Genomic DNA, 17,510 nt, shown 5'->3' on the forward strand with positions numbered 1-17,510 from the left:
GGCTGGAGAGGAAGTTGGGGAGCTTGTGGCCCCAGTGGGAGATCAGTGGGAGGGAGGGCGACTTTCCCTCGGGATGGGAAAGCAACTCCCGAGGTAACTGCCGGTCAGTGGGAGTCTCGGTCAGCACCAAGAGCCGGAGCCTTCCGTGTCCCCCCACTTCCCAGGCGGTGCCGGGCTCCTGGCCACGGGTGGGGGCCCCGAGTCTCTGGGAGCTCCTGGGGCTCAGTCCCAATCAGGCGTGATGACTTCTCGCTTGTTCTCCTGCAGAGTCCGGGTGCCCTACTACAGCTCTGGGCTCCTCATCGAGAAGAACGACGTCTACACCAAGATTTACGCCCGAACGGGCTTTGCCCTCATGTGGAACCTCCAGGATTCCCTCATGGTGAATGCACTCCCTCTGGTCTCCTTCACCCCTGCCCCAGGGTACCCAGGGCCGGTGGTGCCTCCAAGCACTGCAGGAGAGCGGGAGGGGACCCGGAACATGGCACTGGGGCCTGGAGAGAGGGGGGTTCCTGCGGGGTGGGAGGCGTCCCCCTCACTCTCCCTGAGCAGACCCTGTGGCCCAGCCTGCCCCAGCCAGCTGGGCCTCCTTTGTGAGCTGCCGGTCTCAACGCCTCCCTTCTTTTGCCCCCTCCTGCTCTTCCCTTTGCTCTGCTCAGCTGGAGCTGGATGGCAAGTTCCGCAATCACACCTGTGGGCTGTGCGGGGACTACAATGGCCAGCGGACGTACTCTGAGTTCAGCGACCAGGGTAGGTGGCCCCTCTCCCGCCCAGTGGCTTGGCAGGGCAGGAGGGGGAGGAAGGGTCTGTTTTGGAGCTGAGGACCCGGCCACACATGGCGCCGTGCTCTCTCCTCCAGGAATTACTTTCAGCCCCATTGAATTTGGGAACATGCAGAAGATTAACAAGCCAGATGTTGTGTGTGAGGACCCAGAAGAGAAGGCCCCCAAATCCTGCTCGGAACATGTAAGCAATTCCTAGCAGAGGAGTCTGGGGGTCGGGACTCCCCCAAAGGCCAAGATGTGAGCAGAGGAGGGGGCAAATGCTTAACGACCAGCTCTCCAAAAAAAATTCTGGGGATGAGTCTGTATAAATAACTTGTTCACTTCCTGAAATCTAATTGAACACCAAAGTCCTGCTTTAGGGCATTTGCCAATTTCTGATTGTAAATGCTCATATTGAAAATTTAACAATTGGCTGTGGGGAGCTGGTTGGATATAGCTCTAGTACACCTCTGGGTGTCTCCCTCCTTCCTTCCTTCTTCCCTCCCTCCCTCCTTCCTTCCTTCCTTCCTGTCCCTCCATCTTCTCCAAAATACCAAAGAGGTGGCCGAAGGCTTTAACTCTGAGGTGGACGTAGCCTGCTGAAGGCTCTGCCTTGGTAGGACCAGGAAGGTGTTAGGGGCAGCTTGGGGACAGACTCATGGCTGTGGCCCTCGCCCCTTTCCCTGCAGCGAGCCCGGTGTGAGGAGATCCTGACGTCAGCGGCCTTTGAGGACTGCCAGGCTAAGGTGCCGGTGGAGATGTACATCCAGGCCTGCATGCAGGACCTGTGTCAGTGTGAGAAGGACTCCTCCTTCTGCCTCTGCAGCACCATCTCAGAGTTTTCCCGTCAGTGCTCACACGCCGGAGGCCGGCCTCACTCCTGGAGGACTGATGCATTCTGCCGTAAGTGCTCTTGGAGGGCCAAGGTGGGGAGCACAGGCTGGCCGAGGTGGGGAGCACAGGCTGGCCGAGGTGGGGGCCGTCTGTTCCCTGGGAAAGGGTTCCATGTCTCAGATGGTTAAACTCCCTCTTTCTGGCCCAAACTCCCCTTTGGGTCCCGAAGGGTTGCCAGAGTGATGGAAAGGGCTGGCAGTAAAGTTGTGGGATGGGATCACTCTACCGTTTCCAGTTGTCCCAAATTTGACTCAGACATCCATGGATCTGGGGCCCAGCAGCTTCCCTTGTGGCTCAGTTGGACCCTTCCCTTCCTTTCTCCCCGCTGGGGTTTTGGTCCCGTTGCTCTCTCCCCACCCCAGATCCCTGCCCCCACAGGACTGGCAGAGAAGGTACTTTGCAGAGGGTCGAGGGTGACTCCCCCCCCTTGCTGCTCTCAGGAATGCTCCTTGACCCTGGCCGCTCCCTAAATATCAATTTCCCTCCTTCGCAGTGGGAAGAATGACGACTATTCTTTCCCTCCCTCTCTCCTTTGTCTCTGGAGGGCAGCTTAAAGCTCCGAGCTGGGTCTGGAGGGGGGGGCGCCTAGAACTGGCCCCCAGAGAAGCCGATACCTCTGGGGGAAGCACGAGAAAGGGACTGGAATTGGCAGATGGGAATTGTAGCCCTGATTTTGGCCTCCAGAGAGGGAACGTTCCCTGGTATTCCTTTGTCGGTGGCTGCGTAAATCGGGCCATTTCCTTAAGCAGTCAGGTTTTACCAGGGAGGGCCTCAGTGCGTAATCTGGGGCAGTTTGGGTGAATTCCCAGGGAAGGGAGGCTTGGAGCTGTCCATGGTGCCGTGGGTGGGCTGCCAGTGGGCCAGTGGGGAGTCTCCAGGGCCGCAGGGACGGGCTTGCTAAAGGCCTTGAGGGCCAGCAGAAAAGGGATCTGGAGAAGAGGAGGGCCCGTGGCCGGAGCATTTTCCCCAGTCTGAGAGCTAGCTAGCATTCTCGTCCGGAGCTCATGCTCCTCCTAACTTTGGTCTCATCAGCATCCCCCCAGCCGGCTGAGCTGGCCGTCCCAGACCAGGCTGGAGCTTCAGGGGAGACGCCGAAGTCCCAGGCCCCAGCTGAGGCTTGGGAGACCTGTATGCCCCGCCAGCAGGGGGCTCTTCCCGTGGCGCAGTCCAGACTGGCTCCTGTGCTTCAGGAGCCCGTCATACCCAGAAAGCCCCCCAAGAACACGTCCACAGAATTTTCCCCACTCTTAGTCCTGGTCTCTGTGTATTCCAGCTAAGACCTGTCCTGGTAACATGGTCTACCTGGAGAGTGGCTCCCCCTGCATGGACACCTGCTCCCACCTGGAGGTTAGCAACCTCTGTGAAGAGCACTACATGGATGGCTGCTTCTGTCCTGAAGGTAAGCAGCCCCCGGGGAGTGGGCTCCCAGTACCCAGCCTCAGCTCCTTCAGACTGGTCCTGCCTGGAGGAGGCTGCCTGGAAGACCTGGCCCATGTTTGCTAGGCAAGTTCCTTCCAGGTCTGTCCACACTGCTCCGAGAGGCAAAGCCCAAGTCCAGAGGACAGATGGGAGGGACCCTAAACTGACCCTTTCCTCGAGCGCCCACTTGTTCGAAAGAGAGAGCCATGTCTCACCTTGGGCAGTCGCTTACACGTGGGCATTCGACTTGCCAATCATGGACAATCAGAGATAGGAGGGACGGGATGTTCCTTTGCCCCATTCCCTGAAACTTGGAGTGTACAGAGCCAGAGCTGGGCGCTAGAGTTGGTGGTGCTGGAACAGCACGGTGCCCAGGCCCAGAGGCTGGTTCTCCCTCAGCAGCCCCCGGGGCAGGGTCTCCAGCAGAAGGGCCTCCTGCCTGCTGGAGGCTTCAGGCTCAGCTTAGTCCGCTTCCCCTTTCCCAGGCACTGTGTATGATGACATCACGGGCAAAGGCTGTATCCAGGTGAGCCAGTGCAGCTGCAAACTACACGGACATCTCTATGCTCCCGGGAAGCAGATCACTGGCAACTGTGAAGAATGGTGAGTACCATGGTGGGCGGCTCCTCCCGGGCTTGTTCCCTGACCTCAGAGGTGGGGAGGCAGAGGGAGTCCAAGGCTGTGGGACGGACGGGCTGCTGACTCCTTTCTGCTGACTGTCTACACAGTGTCTGTAATGCTGGTCGGTGGGTGTGCAAAGACCTGCCCTGTCCTGGCATGTGTGCCTTGGAAGGAGGATCCCACATCACCACTTTTGATGGGAAGAAATATACCTTTCATGGAGACTGCTACTACATTCTGGCCAAGGTACTGAAGGAGTCCCCTGGTCTGGGATGGCCTTGTGGCAAGTGGAGCTTTGAAGGAGTACGTTGAACACTCCATCCTTGCTCAGGGACTTGAGAGATCCTTTAGGGGGCTGCCCACCTTTCCAGTTGCTCAGACCCCCAGGCACTCACCTTTGGAACACTGAGAGTTGACAGGATTAGGGTCTTCCCCTGAGCCACTGTATTAGGGATCCTTCAGAGTGAGTCATGGGGTTCTTGAGACTGGGGCTCTGGGATAGTACACAGCACAACATGAGGTGCCACGGAGCTCAGACTACTGGATCTGGAGCATTGAAGTCAGGAAGATCTGAGTTCAAACCCTGCCTTAGACACTTATTAGTTGTATGACTTTGGGCAAGCTAACTCCTGTCTCCTTCGGTTCCTTTAAGTGCAAACTAAGTATAATAATAGCATCTACCTCCCAGGGTTGTTGCAAGGATCAAAAGAGATAATACTGTAAAAGTACTTAGCACGGTGCCTGGTATTCAATAGGCAGTGCACAGATGCTTTTGCTCTCTCCCCTTCTCTTTCCTACAAGAACAGTTGTTGGGAAGCCATGCTTTGGGTTTCATCGCCCCTCACCTTCCACAGCTGGGACATATCAACGCTCTCTAGGGACATCTGTAATGATGGTCAAAGTTGATCTTTCTGCTCTGTCTGCCCAAAAATCCCAGAGAGAAAAGTGCAATTGCATTTCACTGGCAGAAAAATTCTCTTTTTGAGTCAGAAGTGTCCAGGAGCTCCCAGTTGTTCTCCAGCCACATTCTGAGATTCTAAGGTTCCCTTGCCCATCATAGTGTGGCACTGACCCTCCTTATAAAACTTCCTCCACACACTTTAGATTCCAGCTGAACAGGAGGACCATCTGCCTTCCCAGAATCTCTTGCATCGCCCCATCTCTCTACCTTTGCTCAGGCTGTTCTTCCTCCCTGTATCGTCACTTGCTGAATTCTTACCCATTTTTGAGGATTATGTTCTTGCCTCTCTTGGGAGCACTGATCATGGCTTGTTGTGTTGGGGTCTTAGTCCTGTATGATCAAGAACTCCACTAAGGCAAGGGACCCAGTCTTAGCCGAACTTTGGATCTCTCAGTGGGTCAGAACCAGGGAGAGAGCATGTTGGGTCCATCCAGAGGTTCTTGTGGCACCCAACCTCAGGAGCATCCTCTTCTCACTCCTTTTCCGCAGGGTGACAGCAATGACTCCTATGCTCTCCTGGGAGAGCTGGCCCCTTGTGGCTCCACAGAGAAGCAGACCTGCTTGAAGACGGTTGTGCTGCTGACTGACAAGAAGAAAAATGTGAGTGTGGTTCTCTGGCCCTGCCTCGCCCCCCGCCTGTTCTCCTGGCTGGCTTCCCTCAAGTTACCTGCCCGGGGCCGAGGCTCAGCCTCTCAGTGACTGTTACGGGAGCTTGGTGGGGACACAGTTCCGATAGGGCAGGAACGTCTTTAGTACAGCAGGATCTCATCAGTGCCACGTGGCCTATAAAACCTCTGGAAGTGTTTAATTAGGGTGCGATCCGTCCTGGAGGAGGTATGGCTACCAGGGGTTGGGCAATCCAGCATATGTTCAGATTACCTGGGATGGGTGTGCCCACGGGCGATGTGGCAGGCTCTCATGTGGCCAGCCTTCCACCTGAACTCAGTTTTCAGGATGTCCACGCATTAGGCTGCCCGTGGGCCCTGCTTGGCAGGCCGTGTCTACACAGCTCTCCCAATGCCTCAGAGCCGAGGGTTCAACTCCTTGAAGTCTCCCCAATGCCAGCTGTCCTCTTTCCACCAGACCTTCTCATGTTTATTTCTCCTCCAAGACCCCGGAGGACGTGCTCCTGAAACAGGCCTGGAACTGGCCACTCCCCTTCCCCTGGGGCTGCCTGGGCGAATGGGGGGTCCTTGGGATTTGACCGACCCCTCTGCTTTTCTGGCAGATTGTGGCATTCAAGTCTGATGGTAGCGTGCTGCTGAATGAGTTGGAAGTGCACCTGCCACACGTGACTGGTGAGCACGGCTGCTGAAGGCTGGGGGGGGTCTACATTCTCCTTGCCAAGCCAAGGGTGGCAGCAGGACAGGCAGACAGGCAGGGAAGGGAGGGAAGGACATAGCTTTGCTACCATCAGTACTGGTCTGGAGCTGTCTCCCTGGCTGCTCCCAGCTGGTCCACGCCAGCTGCTGCTTGGGGAGGAACGATATCAACTGTTGTGCTGTGGGAGGGAGGGGAGTTGTCCCCATTCTGCAGGCAGAAACACTGAGGCCAGGGGAGAGAGCCCAGAAGCAGGACTCAGCCTGAGTCTCCTGTGGTTCACCGCCTCTGGAAGAGTGACCCATGTCTTCCTCTTTGACTTGCAGCGAGCTTCTCCATCTTCCAGCCTTCCTCCTATCACCTCATCGTGCACACAGCCTATGGCCTCAAGCTGCAGATCCAGCTGGTGCCCGTCATGCAGCTGTTCATGACCATGGACCAGGCTTTCCAGGGCAAAGTTCAAGGTGAGGGCCCGGGGCCCTCTCTGTGGTCTGCCCCAACCCGGGTCCGGAGTCGTCCCTGCTGGATTGCCCACTGCCCCTGGCTTCCTTTCCCTCCTGCTCAGGTCTCTGTGGAAACTTCAACGGAATGGAAAGCGATGACTTCAAGACAGCGGGAGGTCTCATCGAGGCCACTGGCTCTGGCTTTGCTAACACCTGGAAGGCCCAGTCCAGCTGCCACGACAAACTCGACTGGCTCGATGACCCTTGCTCTCTCAGCATTGAAAACGGTGAGACTGACTCCTCCTGCCCCTCCTCTCCTCGGGTTCTTCACCGTTGCAGCTACAAAGCCTATGGCCCCTGCTCGGCTCGGCAAGGGGTTTATCCGGGGGAAGTGGGGGGCAGGTTTCCATTCAAAACTAAGACCTGAGGTCTGTCTGCCCGCGCATCCCATCCATCGGCCTCCTTGGGCGCAGGTGGGACCTTCCCAGAGGAGGCTCTGCCAGGGAACACAAGGACTCAGGGCGACCGGTGCAGCAAGCTTACTGGGCCATGTATGAGGAGGCACGGGGACTGGTCCCACGGACCTTCCCTTCTCCTGCAGGAGATGCACCCAAAACAGTCTCTTCCCGGCTCTCTAGCTGCCCTTGCCCCCGCATATACTTACACAGTCGCACACACTTTCACACTCATGTAAACTTTCACAAAGTTTACTCTTTCCTCTTCTCTTCCTCCCTCTTTTCTCCTCCTTTCCTCCTCCCTCTCCCTCCCCCATTTCCAAAGATGAGTGTACAAGGTCATTGCTGCAGGGACCCCGAGCCAGTCTGAGAAGGATTATCCCAGGGTGGGCTGGTCCCTACCCTTGTTCTGTTCTAGCTTTGGTTTATTCTTGTGGAGCCAGGATCTGACAGCCGTGCTGACCAGTAGCAGAACCCCTGGGCCCCCTTGGGAGGAGGGGGGGTCTCTCTGGGAACCTGAGAAACTCACCCCCCCCCCTCCTCCCTCTCAGCCAATTATGCGGAGCACTGGTGCTCGCTGCTGAAGAAGACAGAAACTCCCTTTGCCAAGTGTCACTCAGTCGTGGATCCCGTGGAATATTACAAGGTGAGAGATCCGGGCTCAGAGACAGCGGCCGGGGCTCGCTGTGTTCAAGGAGGGGGCTCCACCTAGTGGCTCTTGGAGCTCCCGGGGCTCGCCTCTCTGGAGGAAGCCTGAGTGCGGGGGAGGTGCTCTGTCCGAGGTGCTGAGGCGGGCGGTTTCTGAGATCCCCTCCCCGCAGGGAAGGCCGCCCCTCTGTCTGCCCGTTTGGGGTCTGCCCGTTCTTTCCAGGGTTGTCTTGCACCGAGGCTGCTCCGTTCCCACAGAAACCGAAGCCTGGCAGGCAGGGAAAGGGGAAGGGGTCACTGCTTCCTACCCTTGTTCCTCCTCCACCTCCGGGGGGCCTAATCCTTGCTTTTTCTTGTGATCTTAGAGATGCAAGTATGACACCTGCAACTGTCAGAACAACGAGGACTGCATGTGTGCTGCTCTCTCCTCCTATGCCAGAGCCTGCTCTGCCAAAGGGGTCATGCTGTGGGGCTGGCGGGAGCGAGTCTGTAGTAAGTGCTCAGTCCCTGCCCCACGGGCCGGACACGCCGGCCGCCAAGGGCTCCCCGGGGAGCCGGGCTCCATCGTGGCCGCCGCCGTCGGGCTCAGTTTCTTGGCGTGGGGGCGGGAAGCGGGACGACACTCGGGAGCGCCCCAGCAAGCCCGGTGCCACCTGCTCCCGCGCAAACTTTCATGTGGCCTTGCTGGGCTGGCTAAAGATGGCCTGGGAGGCAAACTAGCCCAGGAGGAGTCAGAGTAGCCCTGCAGATATAGGGGCCAGAGCTGCGGCCCACAGGCTGTTTCAGGCCACTCTGGGAAAAGCGGTGAGGGACCAGCCGGGGTGGGAACGGGAGGAGGCTTCGGTTCTCGGAGCCCTGAGACTGTGGCCGCCAGCGCTTCCCACAGCATGGTGCTCCCTGACAGGGAGGCTGGTGCTCTGGGAGACGGGGAGGTGGCCCCCGGGATGAGCAGGGAAGGCCAGGGCCGCTCTCCGAGCGCAGCCTCTTTGGGGATGATGCCGAAAAGCCCGGCGGTGGCTCTTCCTTCGCCAGACCCAGATGTGGGGCCGAGGCAGGTGACTGACCGCTCTGCTTGGCTTAGGCCGGAGGCCAGAAGCAGTCACTTTCCCGATCGCTCACCGCTTTCCCATTTTCCCACAGACAAGGACATCACGTCCTGCCCCAACTCGCAGATTTTCCTGTACAACCTGACCACCTGCCAGCAGACCTGCCGCTCGCTCTCGGAGGCTGACAAGCACTGTCTCAGGGGCTTCGCCCCCGTGGATGGCTGTGGCTGTCCCGACCACACCTACATGGACGAGAAGGGGCGCTGTGTGCCCCTGTCGAAATGCTCCTGCTACCACCGAGGCTTGTATCTGGAAGCGGGGGAAGTGGTCCTGAAGCAGGATGAGCGCTGGTGGGTGCCCGCGGAGCTCGGCTCAGCCCACGTTCCCCCAGGGTGGGGGCTGCAAGGGGCTCCACTGTAGAGACAGGAGGGGATCCGAGAGGCGGCCATGGGACTGACGGGAGGGAAGCTGCAGGGGGGAGTGAGAACCCCTCGAAGCGGCTCTGCCGTGCCAGCATATCTTGGTTTTGAGCTGTGAGGGCCACTGTAGGACCCTTCTGCCCCAGTCTGGCAGAGGCTGAGATGCCAACTGCCTTCTCTGGCCTCGGGGTACAGAAGGGGGCTGTTCTTATCTGCTCTGCCCATGGTTCCCTTTTCTTTCCAGTGTTTGTCGCAACGGGAGGCTGCACTGCATTCAAGTGAAGCTTATTGGTCAGAGTAAGTGACCCTTAACTTGGGCTCCCCTGGCTGCTTGTGCTTCCTCTTCTCTCTGGGGCCCCTGAGGCCATCCTGCTCATGCCTGTGCCCTGGTGCCCTCATGCCCAACCTGCCCTCTAGTTGTCCCTCTCCTCTCTGGGGGCCTTCCTTCTTATGCCCTTGTGCCCATATGTCCCCCTGCTCCTCCCGCCCTCTGGCTCTCCTCTTCCTCTCTGTGCCCTCTGACTCTCGAGGCTGGTTCCATCTGACGAGTGCTCTCCCCATGACAGGCTGTGTTGCCCCCAAGATCCACGTAGACTGTGACAACCTGACGGCCTTGACCACCCAGAAACCCCACCCCATCAGCTGCCAGAGCCTGGCCAGTGGCTACGTGAGTAGGCTGCCTCTTGTGACACTGGCCTTTTCCTTCTCCATTTGGCTTTTCTCACTCCTTGAACCGGCTCTTGTCTGCTCTTGCTGGTCTTGGTGGAGGCTGGAGGCCCAGATTGGGTGGGGGGAGGGGACAACTCCCCCAGGGGTCCTGGGCCGCCAGGAGCCTCAGTGGTGACATGTGGGATGTGTGGCTGTTGGAGACCTCCACGGGGTGTCGCAATGCTCCCCCACCCCGAGTGCCCCTCAGTCCCGATCCAGAGCCAGATCTCATTGGCCAGTCCTCCCAAAAGGCCCCTGGGCTCTTGGAGCTTGGCAATGCTCATCAGACCCGAGCCTCTGCCCAGGAGCTGGTGTTTTGTGGGGCCGCGCTCTCCTGGGGCAGGGGCCTGGGCTCAGGTTGGTGGTCTTCCTGAAGGGGGCTGTCACTCAGGCCGCCTTTGTCTATCCCCCAGTACCAGACTGAATGTGTCAGCGGCTGCGTGTGCCCCTCTGGGCTGATAGACGATGGCCAGGGTGGCTGCGTCACGGAGGAGGAGTGCCCGTGTGTCCACAACAAAGAACTCTATTCACCTGGACAGAAGATCACTGTGGACTGTAACACATGGTGAGAGCCAGGGCTCCGGCCCTCAGGACCCTGCCTTAGAGACCCTGCTCCAGCCTGGGAGAGCGGGCCGGAGTCAGGACCTCCCACTGGGAGGAGGGAGGAGTGTTCCCCCCCAGTCCTGCTCCCACTGGGAGGAGGGAAGATGTTGGAATCCTAGAGTCAATATCTCCCCCCCCCCTTTCCTGCTGCCTCCCCTTCCTCCTGGGTCAGGCTCCAGCCTCCTCTCCTCCCTGCCTTTCCCCTGGGGCTCAGTTTTATTATTATATTAGCTAAGACAGGGTGCTAGGAGGGCTCCCCTCTCAGGCCGGGGTGGAGGCTCCCATGCCCGCCCTGCCCCCGGGAAGGCCCCTCGAGCTGCACCCAGGCTTCCTGCAGAATTGGGGGAACCCCAGGTGTGACCTCTGCTCTGCCGATGGCTGGCGGGGTGACCTTGGGCAGGGCCTCCTTCCCAAGACGGAGACAAAGAGGGGCCCTGGAAACGGGGGATCCCGGCGGCTCCTCCCTCCAAGCCGACGCTCGGACTGGCCCCCAGACCCTTGAAGCCTCTTCTCCCCCCCAGCACGTGCCGCCGAGGGAGCTGGGCGTGCACTAAGTCCAAGTGCCACGGCTCGTGCTCAATCTACGGGAGCGGCCATTACATCACCTTTGATGGGAAGTACTATGACTTCGATGGACACTGCTCCTACGTGGCAGCCCAGGTGAGCTCAGGGGGCAGGACCAGGCAGACGGAGCCAGGCCGACAAGCATCCATTAAGCCCCTGCTGTTGTGGTGGGGGGGGTAACAAAGAGAAAGGAGGGGCTGTTGCCCCCCCCCCCAGGAGCGTAGCCTGCTCCCGCACCAAGCCCGTTTAGCCAAATGAGAAGCCCCCGGCCCGGGCAGTGCCTGCGGCCATGCAGCTGGGTCCTCGCGGGGGCTGCTTCCACCCACACGCCCTCCCGCCTTCCTCCGTCTCCAGGATTACTGTGGCCAGAAAAACTCTCAGGGGTCCTTCAGCATCATCACGGAAAACGTGCCCTGCGGGACCACGGGGGTGACCTGCTCCAAAGCCATCAAGATCTTCCTGGGAGTGAGTGCCCGGCTCTGTGCAGAAGGGGGCAGGGGCCCTGGTGGTTCTGTCCACTAGGGGGTGCTGTGAGCGCATATATATGTTGAGTGTGTGTGAGTGAGTGTGTGTGAGTGTGAGTGAGTGTGAGTGTAAGTGTGATTTTGTGTATGAGTGAGTATGAGTGTATGTGAGTGTGTGTGAGTGTGTCTATGTGTGTCTGTGTGAGTGTGAGTGAGTGTGAGTGTGATTTTGTGTATGAGTGAGTGTGTGAGTGTGTGTGTGTGTGTGTGAGTGTGAGCGCCCGGGGAAAGGAGGGGAGCCCTCGCTGAGAGCCCTTCCCCTCGGCGCCCGCAGAGAACAGAGCTCAAGCTGGAGGAGAAGCACCGCTGGGTGATTCACCGTGACGTGGGCGAGCACATCTCCTACACCACGCGGGAGGTGGGCCAGTACCTGGTCATCGAGGCCAGCAATGGCATCATCGTCATCTGGGACAAGAGGACGACCATCTTCATCAAGCTTGCGCCGACCTTCAAGGTGAGAGTTCCGAGCCCAGCTGAGCCTCCTCCTTGGGACTGAGCCTCCTCCTCGGGGCCGAACCCCTTCTTGTGGCCGAGCCTCCTCTTCACGGCCGAGCCTCCTCCTTGTGGCTGAGCCCGGAACCACGTCCCCTCTCGGGGAGGGCAATCGGGGGATCCTGCTGTAGCAGGTGGGAGGTACGGGGAGGGGGAGACCAGGGGTCTTGTGCCTGAGACGCCCCAGTTTGGGGCAATGGGCATCCTATGCGGCCATTTTTAAAAAATTTAGTTTAGTTTTTTTTTTATTATTGTAACTTTTTATTGACAGAACATGTGCCTGGGTAATTTTTTACAACATGATGCCTTGCACTTATTTCTGTTCCGACTTTTCCCATCTCTCCCCCCCACCCATGGCAAGCAGTCCTATACATGTTAAATATGTTACACTATACCCTAGATACAATGTATGTGCGCAGAACCTGGAAAGGGAAATAACCCAGGAAGAAAAACAAAAAGCCTACGCTGCCATGTCAGACTGTCTGCAGCAAAATGAGAGCCCGGCTTTTCCAGCCCAGCGGGGGGCACGTGGCCCAAGGCCACCTTGGATCTCTCTGGGGGGGGGAGGAGGAGGCCTGGAGGAGGAAAACCACTGGAAGAGCAGGGGGTGGTGATGGGCCGGAGCGAAGTCCCCCCCTCCCCTCCCCTCCTAGCTTCTGGCCCATGAACATACATGTGCACGCACACGTGCTCGTGTGTACTCCCGAGAACCGAGGCGACCCGGACTTCCTTTCTAGGGCACCGTGTGCGGTCTGTGCGGCAACTTCGATGACCGCTCCAGCAATGACTTCACCACGAGGGATCACATGATTGTCACCAGCCCTCTGGACTTTGGGAACAGCTGGAAGGAAGCCCACACCTGCCCAGATGTGGACAAGACCTATGAACCATGTGCCGTGAACCCCCACCGCCAGTCCTGGGCAGAGAAGCAGTGCAGCATTCTGAAGAGCCAAGTGTTCAGCGTCTGCCACAGCAAGGTTGGTGGGCAGTGCTGGGAGGGGGCCTTCCGGGGGGGGGTGGCCAAAGGGAGCTCGCCCTCACAGAAGGGGACGTGGCTGCCCAGCTTCCCATTGCCTCTATCCCGGGGCTGACTTAGTCCGGGGGCAGCTCGTCCAGAGCCGAGGCTGTCACAGACCACACGGGCAGGGGACCTTGTGGGAGGGGCCAGAGGGCAGGGCCAGGCCTGGAGGTCCTAGCACCAAGGACAGTGAGTTCTGCTCCCCAAGAGCAGACCTTTAGTGCTGAATTGGTGCGGGACGGACGGCCACCCTGATGGGCTCTTGGAGGCCATGCTTGACTGCCCTGGGAGAGGAGAGCATGGGCCAGGTTGGGGTCAGAGAAATGTTTCCCGTCCCCTGGGTGGCTCTTCTGACTGCTCAGACTGGGGGAATCTGGAGGCAGCATCCCATTCTTCCAACTGGAGCTTGCCAGTGTGTGTGTGTGTGTGTGTGAGAGAGAGAGAGAGAGAGAGAGAGAGAGAGAGAGAGAGAGAGAGAGAGAGAGAGAGAGAGAGAGATAAAGAAAGAAATGAGGGGGGAATGGAGGGAGAAAGAGAGAGAGAGAGAGACCCCCCCCCCCTAGACAGAAAGAGATAAAGACATAATGAGCCATAAATGACAGAGGGCAGGTGGAGGAGGGGCCTTGTCCCTGAGGGCAGCCCGGGTCCCCGGGCTCTGGAGGGACACTCGGGCGCCTTTCGCCGGCAGGTGGACCCCACTCCTTTCTACGACGCCTGTGTCCATGACTCCTGCTCCTGTGACACGGGAGGGGACTGTGAATGCTTCTGCTCGGCCGTGGCCTCCTACGCCCAGGAGTGCACCAAGGAGGGGGCTTGTGTCTTTTGGAGGACGCCCGACCTGTGCCGTGAGTGACCGCTCCTGGGGGTGGGGACCGCTCCTGGTTGGGGGGGGGTGAGTGAAGGAGCAGGCACGTCCCGTGGGGTGGGGGCAGGGTCCGCCTGCTTCTCCCCTCCCCTTCTCCCAGCTTCGGGGGGACCACGGGAGCTTTGCTGCGGTTCCCTCGTGGAGCAGCAGGTCCGTGACCAGCTCCTGTCTCCCTCCGCTCCCTCCCAGCGATATTCTGTGATTACTACAACCCTCCCGACGAGTGTGAATGGCACTACGAACCCTGCGGGAACCGGAGCTTTGAGACCTGCCGCACCATCAACAACATCCATTCCAACATCTCCGTGTCCTACCTGGAAGGTAAGGTCCTCCCTTCCCCCCCCCCGCCCGAGGGCTGGATCCTGGGGCCGCAGGGAGGGGCCGTTGCATCGCTGCTTCCCATTCCCCTCCTCCTCCGCCTGGGGCGCAGACCCTGCTCAGTGAGGGAGCTCTTCAGCTCCTCCTGCGCCCGGGAGCAATGTCCAGCCCCACGGCGGCTTGGAAGGGACCCAACCCCCGCAGGGCGGCCCTCGGGCAACGCTAGTTCGGGGATGGGTACAGGGGGAGCTCACTGTGCGAGCTACAGCCCCGCCTCCCTCTGGCACCCGCAGGCTGCTATCCCAGGTGCCCCCCAGAAAAGCCCATCTTTGATGAAGACAAGAAGAAGTGTGTGCCAGCTGACCAGTGCGGCTGCTACGTGAATGATGACCGCTACGAAGTCGGGGAGAAGATCCCCACAGATGACGTTTGCCTGTCTTGGTAAGTGAGCTTGCGGGACCTGCTGGGCCTCCGCGCCCTTCTTCGAGGCCCATCCTGGGGGAGAAATCAGCCTCCTCCACCTGCTCCGTCACTCCCTCACCATCTTCCCCTTTTTCTGCCGCTGCCTCCTGAAACTTGAGAAAGGAGCTATCTGTTCACCGAGGGAGATGGATCGAAGCTTGTAGTTTCCTTGCCCCCCCCCCCCCTTTTAAAACTAAACTTGCTTCCCAATGCAGAGCATGGGAGGCGGGGGCGGGCAGCAAGGGAGGGCAGCCAGGGCGAACCCATCGGGCAAAGCTCTGCAAGGGCAGTAGAAATGGCACCCACCCTGCCATGTGCCTCTTATCCAATCAGTGATTCCATCATTCCATTCCAATCCAGTCAACATCTATGAGGCACCTACTCTGTTCCAGGCACCAAGCCAAGCATTGGAGGGGGGGGCAATTAATATTTGCCCTCCAAGGTCTTATGCTCTAGTGAAAGGAGGGAGGTACCACACACAAGGAGGCAGGAGAGCCAGGGTGGGGGACCAGAGCAATGGGGGCACCTCATTCTTTGCAGCTGAAACCAGGCGGGGCAGCAGATACAAAGTGGGGGCAAAGGACAGTCCAGTTCCTGCCCTCTATAAAGGAAGGCAGTTCCCCCTCCAGTCTCCAATCAGAAGGGAGAGGAGGCTGGGCTGGGGGAGCCGGTGTCAATCAAAGCTCGAGTTAGCTTTGAGGTGATGAGCTTGCTAAGGGAAGGGCATCTTATTCCGTGGAGGTGGAGCCAGCAGCCACCAAGTGGAGGTTGAGAGCACAGGGGAGGACTCTGTGTTTAAGGTCTGAGACCAAAGGCTTTAGAAGTGGTACCGCAAGATACAAATACCCATTTTTGGTTTAGCCATTTCATTTTAGCCGCTCAAGGAGAAAATCTCCTTCTCATAGCCCACCAGTTAAAGAGCCGCTCCCCAACACCTTCTGGTGGGGGTCTTACACTGATCAGTTATCATTAACTTAGTGTGAAATAGACCAAGTTACCAGATTCGTGAAATGAGAGGCGTGTGTGGGGGGGAACGGAAGGGGAGTGCTGGAACTTGGGTGAAGGCAGGTCTGGGGAGAAGGCTGGAATGGAGGCTTTGCGTAGCTGGAGGGGAAAATGAGCATCTTGGGAGGGAATGGAAAGAGAGTCCCAGGAGATGGGTGAGGGGTGAGAAAGGAGAAGGCTGGCCACAACCTCCCCCACTCCCCCCGGTGCCCCGGGAGAATCCCAGCCTTCTGGCCAAGGCAGCTGGCGCGCGTGGGTCCTGGCGCCTGGACTCTGAATCCCTCTGCTTTCTTTGCAGTATTTGTGAATCATCTTCCAACATCACCTGTAAGGAGGAGATAGGTAATGTGCCCTTCCATCTTTCCACGGGGATGTTACTGACAGTAGGCTGAATGAGTGAATGAATGAAGGGTACCTGGGAAGGGGCTTCCCCTGCCCCCTGGCACCAGCAGCTAAATGTGTCCCTCACAAACTGTGACGGGACAATGGAAGGTCCCCTTTTCAGAGTTTCTGGGCAGTCCTGGGAGCAGGTTCTAGGCTCCGAGGGCTCCATTTCTTTGGTAGCGCTTTCTGCTGAGTCCTGGAGAGAACCTGGCCTCAGTCCTGATCCTCAGTCCTGGGCTGGCCACGCGGATTGGATGTGGGGACTCGGGGAGTCAAAGGGATTGGCCCTGGGGGCCCCCCTCCTCTAAGTCCTGTGGAATCATTCTTCATTTCGGCTGCCTCTCCACCGCTCCCCTCTGGCCCTGAAGCATCTGCCTGAGCTCTGGCTCTTTTGCTCTGGGAGGATGCAAACCTATGGTCTGCAGGCTCTCAAGGTCTACCCAGTTGGGGGAGGAGAGGAAGAACCTGCTGGGGACTTCTGGAGTTGCTGGTGTGTGATTGAAGAGTGTCTCGTAGGGAGCAACCTCTTAGTTGGTCCCTTTCTTGCTTTTTGTTCCTCTCAGGCCTGGTAATTAACCAGACTCAGAATGGGTCCTTCTGCATCTGGGAGCTGTGTGGTCCCAATGGCACCGTGACCCAATATTTCAACATCTGTGTTACGAGCACAACTCCCATAACCACAGTGATCATGTCAACGACCTCTCTGACGACCAGCTCTCCCACCACCACTCTGCCCACCACCACCAGCACCAGCACAGGTACAGTCCCCAGCTCCCACCTGATGGATGTGTCTGCTTTGTCTGGTGCCTTCTAGTGGCAGAGCAGAGTCTGGGGCGAGCCTTGAAGGAGGTTGGGTGGGGGGAGGGCAGGTCTAGCCCAGTGGCAGTGATTCCCCTTCCCCTCCAGAGAAGGGCTTTAATGGGAATAGCTTTGGGCAACCCCCATGAATGGTCTGGGAAGTTGAGGGTTCTAGGAGAGCTGGAGGAACAGGTTTCTGTGAGACCTGAAGGGTCATACATAGGTTGAAGCCTTAGCTTCCACTGACCTCGGCCCCTATGTAGAGAGAAGGGATGACCTGGCCCCTTGGGGAGCTGGGGCAGCTGGGTAATACAGTTTTCTCTCTTTTTCTTTTTGGCTGCAGTTTCCACCCCAACTACTCCTCCAGGTAAGTCATGTTCAGGAAAGTTTTTGATGACAGAAAACATACAAGGAAGGTGGCCAACAATCCCCACCCTCCCACATTGAGACAGAATCTCTTTATGCCCAGGACTCAGGGGTCACAACTAACTCCTTTGCCTTAGGAATAAATTAAGTGATGCTGGAACTGTGGGTGTGCCAGGACAAAGACCCGGGATAGAAGCTGGGTTTTAATAGAGTCCTTAAGGGGTAGTTGTTCCCATTTGTCTGCTGAAAGGCTTTCACTGGATGACTTCTAAGGTCCTAGAAGTCTGTGACCAATGGAAGGTTTGGAAAGAGGGTCAATTTCCTAGGTAAGGCAAAGACCCCCGAATACTAAGTGCGCTAGCTACCCCCACTTTGGGTTCTCTTTCCTCCCCCTTCCGTAGCCGGGCACAAAT

The 17,510-nt window shown here is 58.3% G+C and overlaps 1 protein-coding gene across 1 annotated transcript in view; it reads left to right on the forward strand.

The window, feature by feature from the left end:
* The window catches only part of MUC2 (mucin 2, oligomeric mucus/gel-forming), a 38,246-nt gene that overhangs the window by 4,733 nt on the left and 16,003 nt on the right, over window positions 1-17,510 (forward strand). The window contains exons 3-29 of the mRNA XM_031943589.1: window positions 268-382; window positions 660-750; window positions 860-966; window positions 1,454-1,667; window positions 2,932-3,057; window positions 3,563-3,680; window positions 3,806-3,944; window positions 5,149-5,259; window positions 5,888-5,957; window positions 6,306-6,443; window positions 6,545-6,709; window positions 7,429-7,523; window positions 7,891-8,017; window positions 8,666-8,921; window positions 9,235-9,287; window positions 9,557-9,657; window positions 10,112-10,263; window positions 10,823-10,961; window positions 11,220-11,330; window positions 11,664-11,843; window positions 12,619-12,858; window positions 13,588-13,744; window positions 13,954-14,085; window positions 14,376-14,523; window positions 15,848-15,891; window positions 16,497-16,691; window positions 17,075-17,098. Coding sequence (XP_031799449.1) covers window positions 268-382; window positions 660-750; window positions 860-966; window positions 1,454-1,667; window positions 2,932-3,057; window positions 3,563-3,680; window positions 3,806-3,944; window positions 5,149-5,259; window positions 5,888-5,957; window positions 6,306-6,443; window positions 6,545-6,709; window positions 7,429-7,523; window positions 7,891-8,017; window positions 8,666-8,921; window positions 9,235-9,287; window positions 9,557-9,657; window positions 10,112-10,263; window positions 10,823-10,961; window positions 11,220-11,330; window positions 11,664-11,843; window positions 12,619-12,858; window positions 13,588-13,744; window positions 13,954-14,085; window positions 14,376-14,523; window positions 15,848-15,891; window positions 16,497-16,691; window positions 17,075-17,098 — 3,548 coding nt within the window. The remainder of the gene's footprint in view (window positions 1-267; window positions 383-659; window positions 751-859; window positions 967-1,453; window positions 1,668-2,931; window positions 3,058-3,562; window positions 3,681-3,805; window positions 3,945-5,148; window positions 5,260-5,887; window positions 5,958-6,305; window positions 6,444-6,544; window positions 6,710-7,428; window positions 7,524-7,890; window positions 8,018-8,665; window positions 8,922-9,234; window positions 9,288-9,556; window positions 9,658-10,111; window positions 10,264-10,822; window positions 10,962-11,219; window positions 11,331-11,663; window positions 11,844-12,618; window positions 12,859-13,587; window positions 13,745-13,953; window positions 14,086-14,375; window positions 14,524-15,847; window positions 15,892-16,496; window positions 16,692-17,074; window positions 17,099-17,510) is intronic.

The sequence above is a fragment of the Sarcophilus harrisii genome, chromosome 6, assembly GCF_902635505.1.
Source record: "Sarcophilus harrisii chromosome 6, mSarHar1.11, whole genome shotgun sequence".
NCBI lineage: Eukaryota > Metazoa > Chordata > Mammalia > Dasyuromorphia > Dasyuridae > Sarcophilus > Sarcophilus harrisii.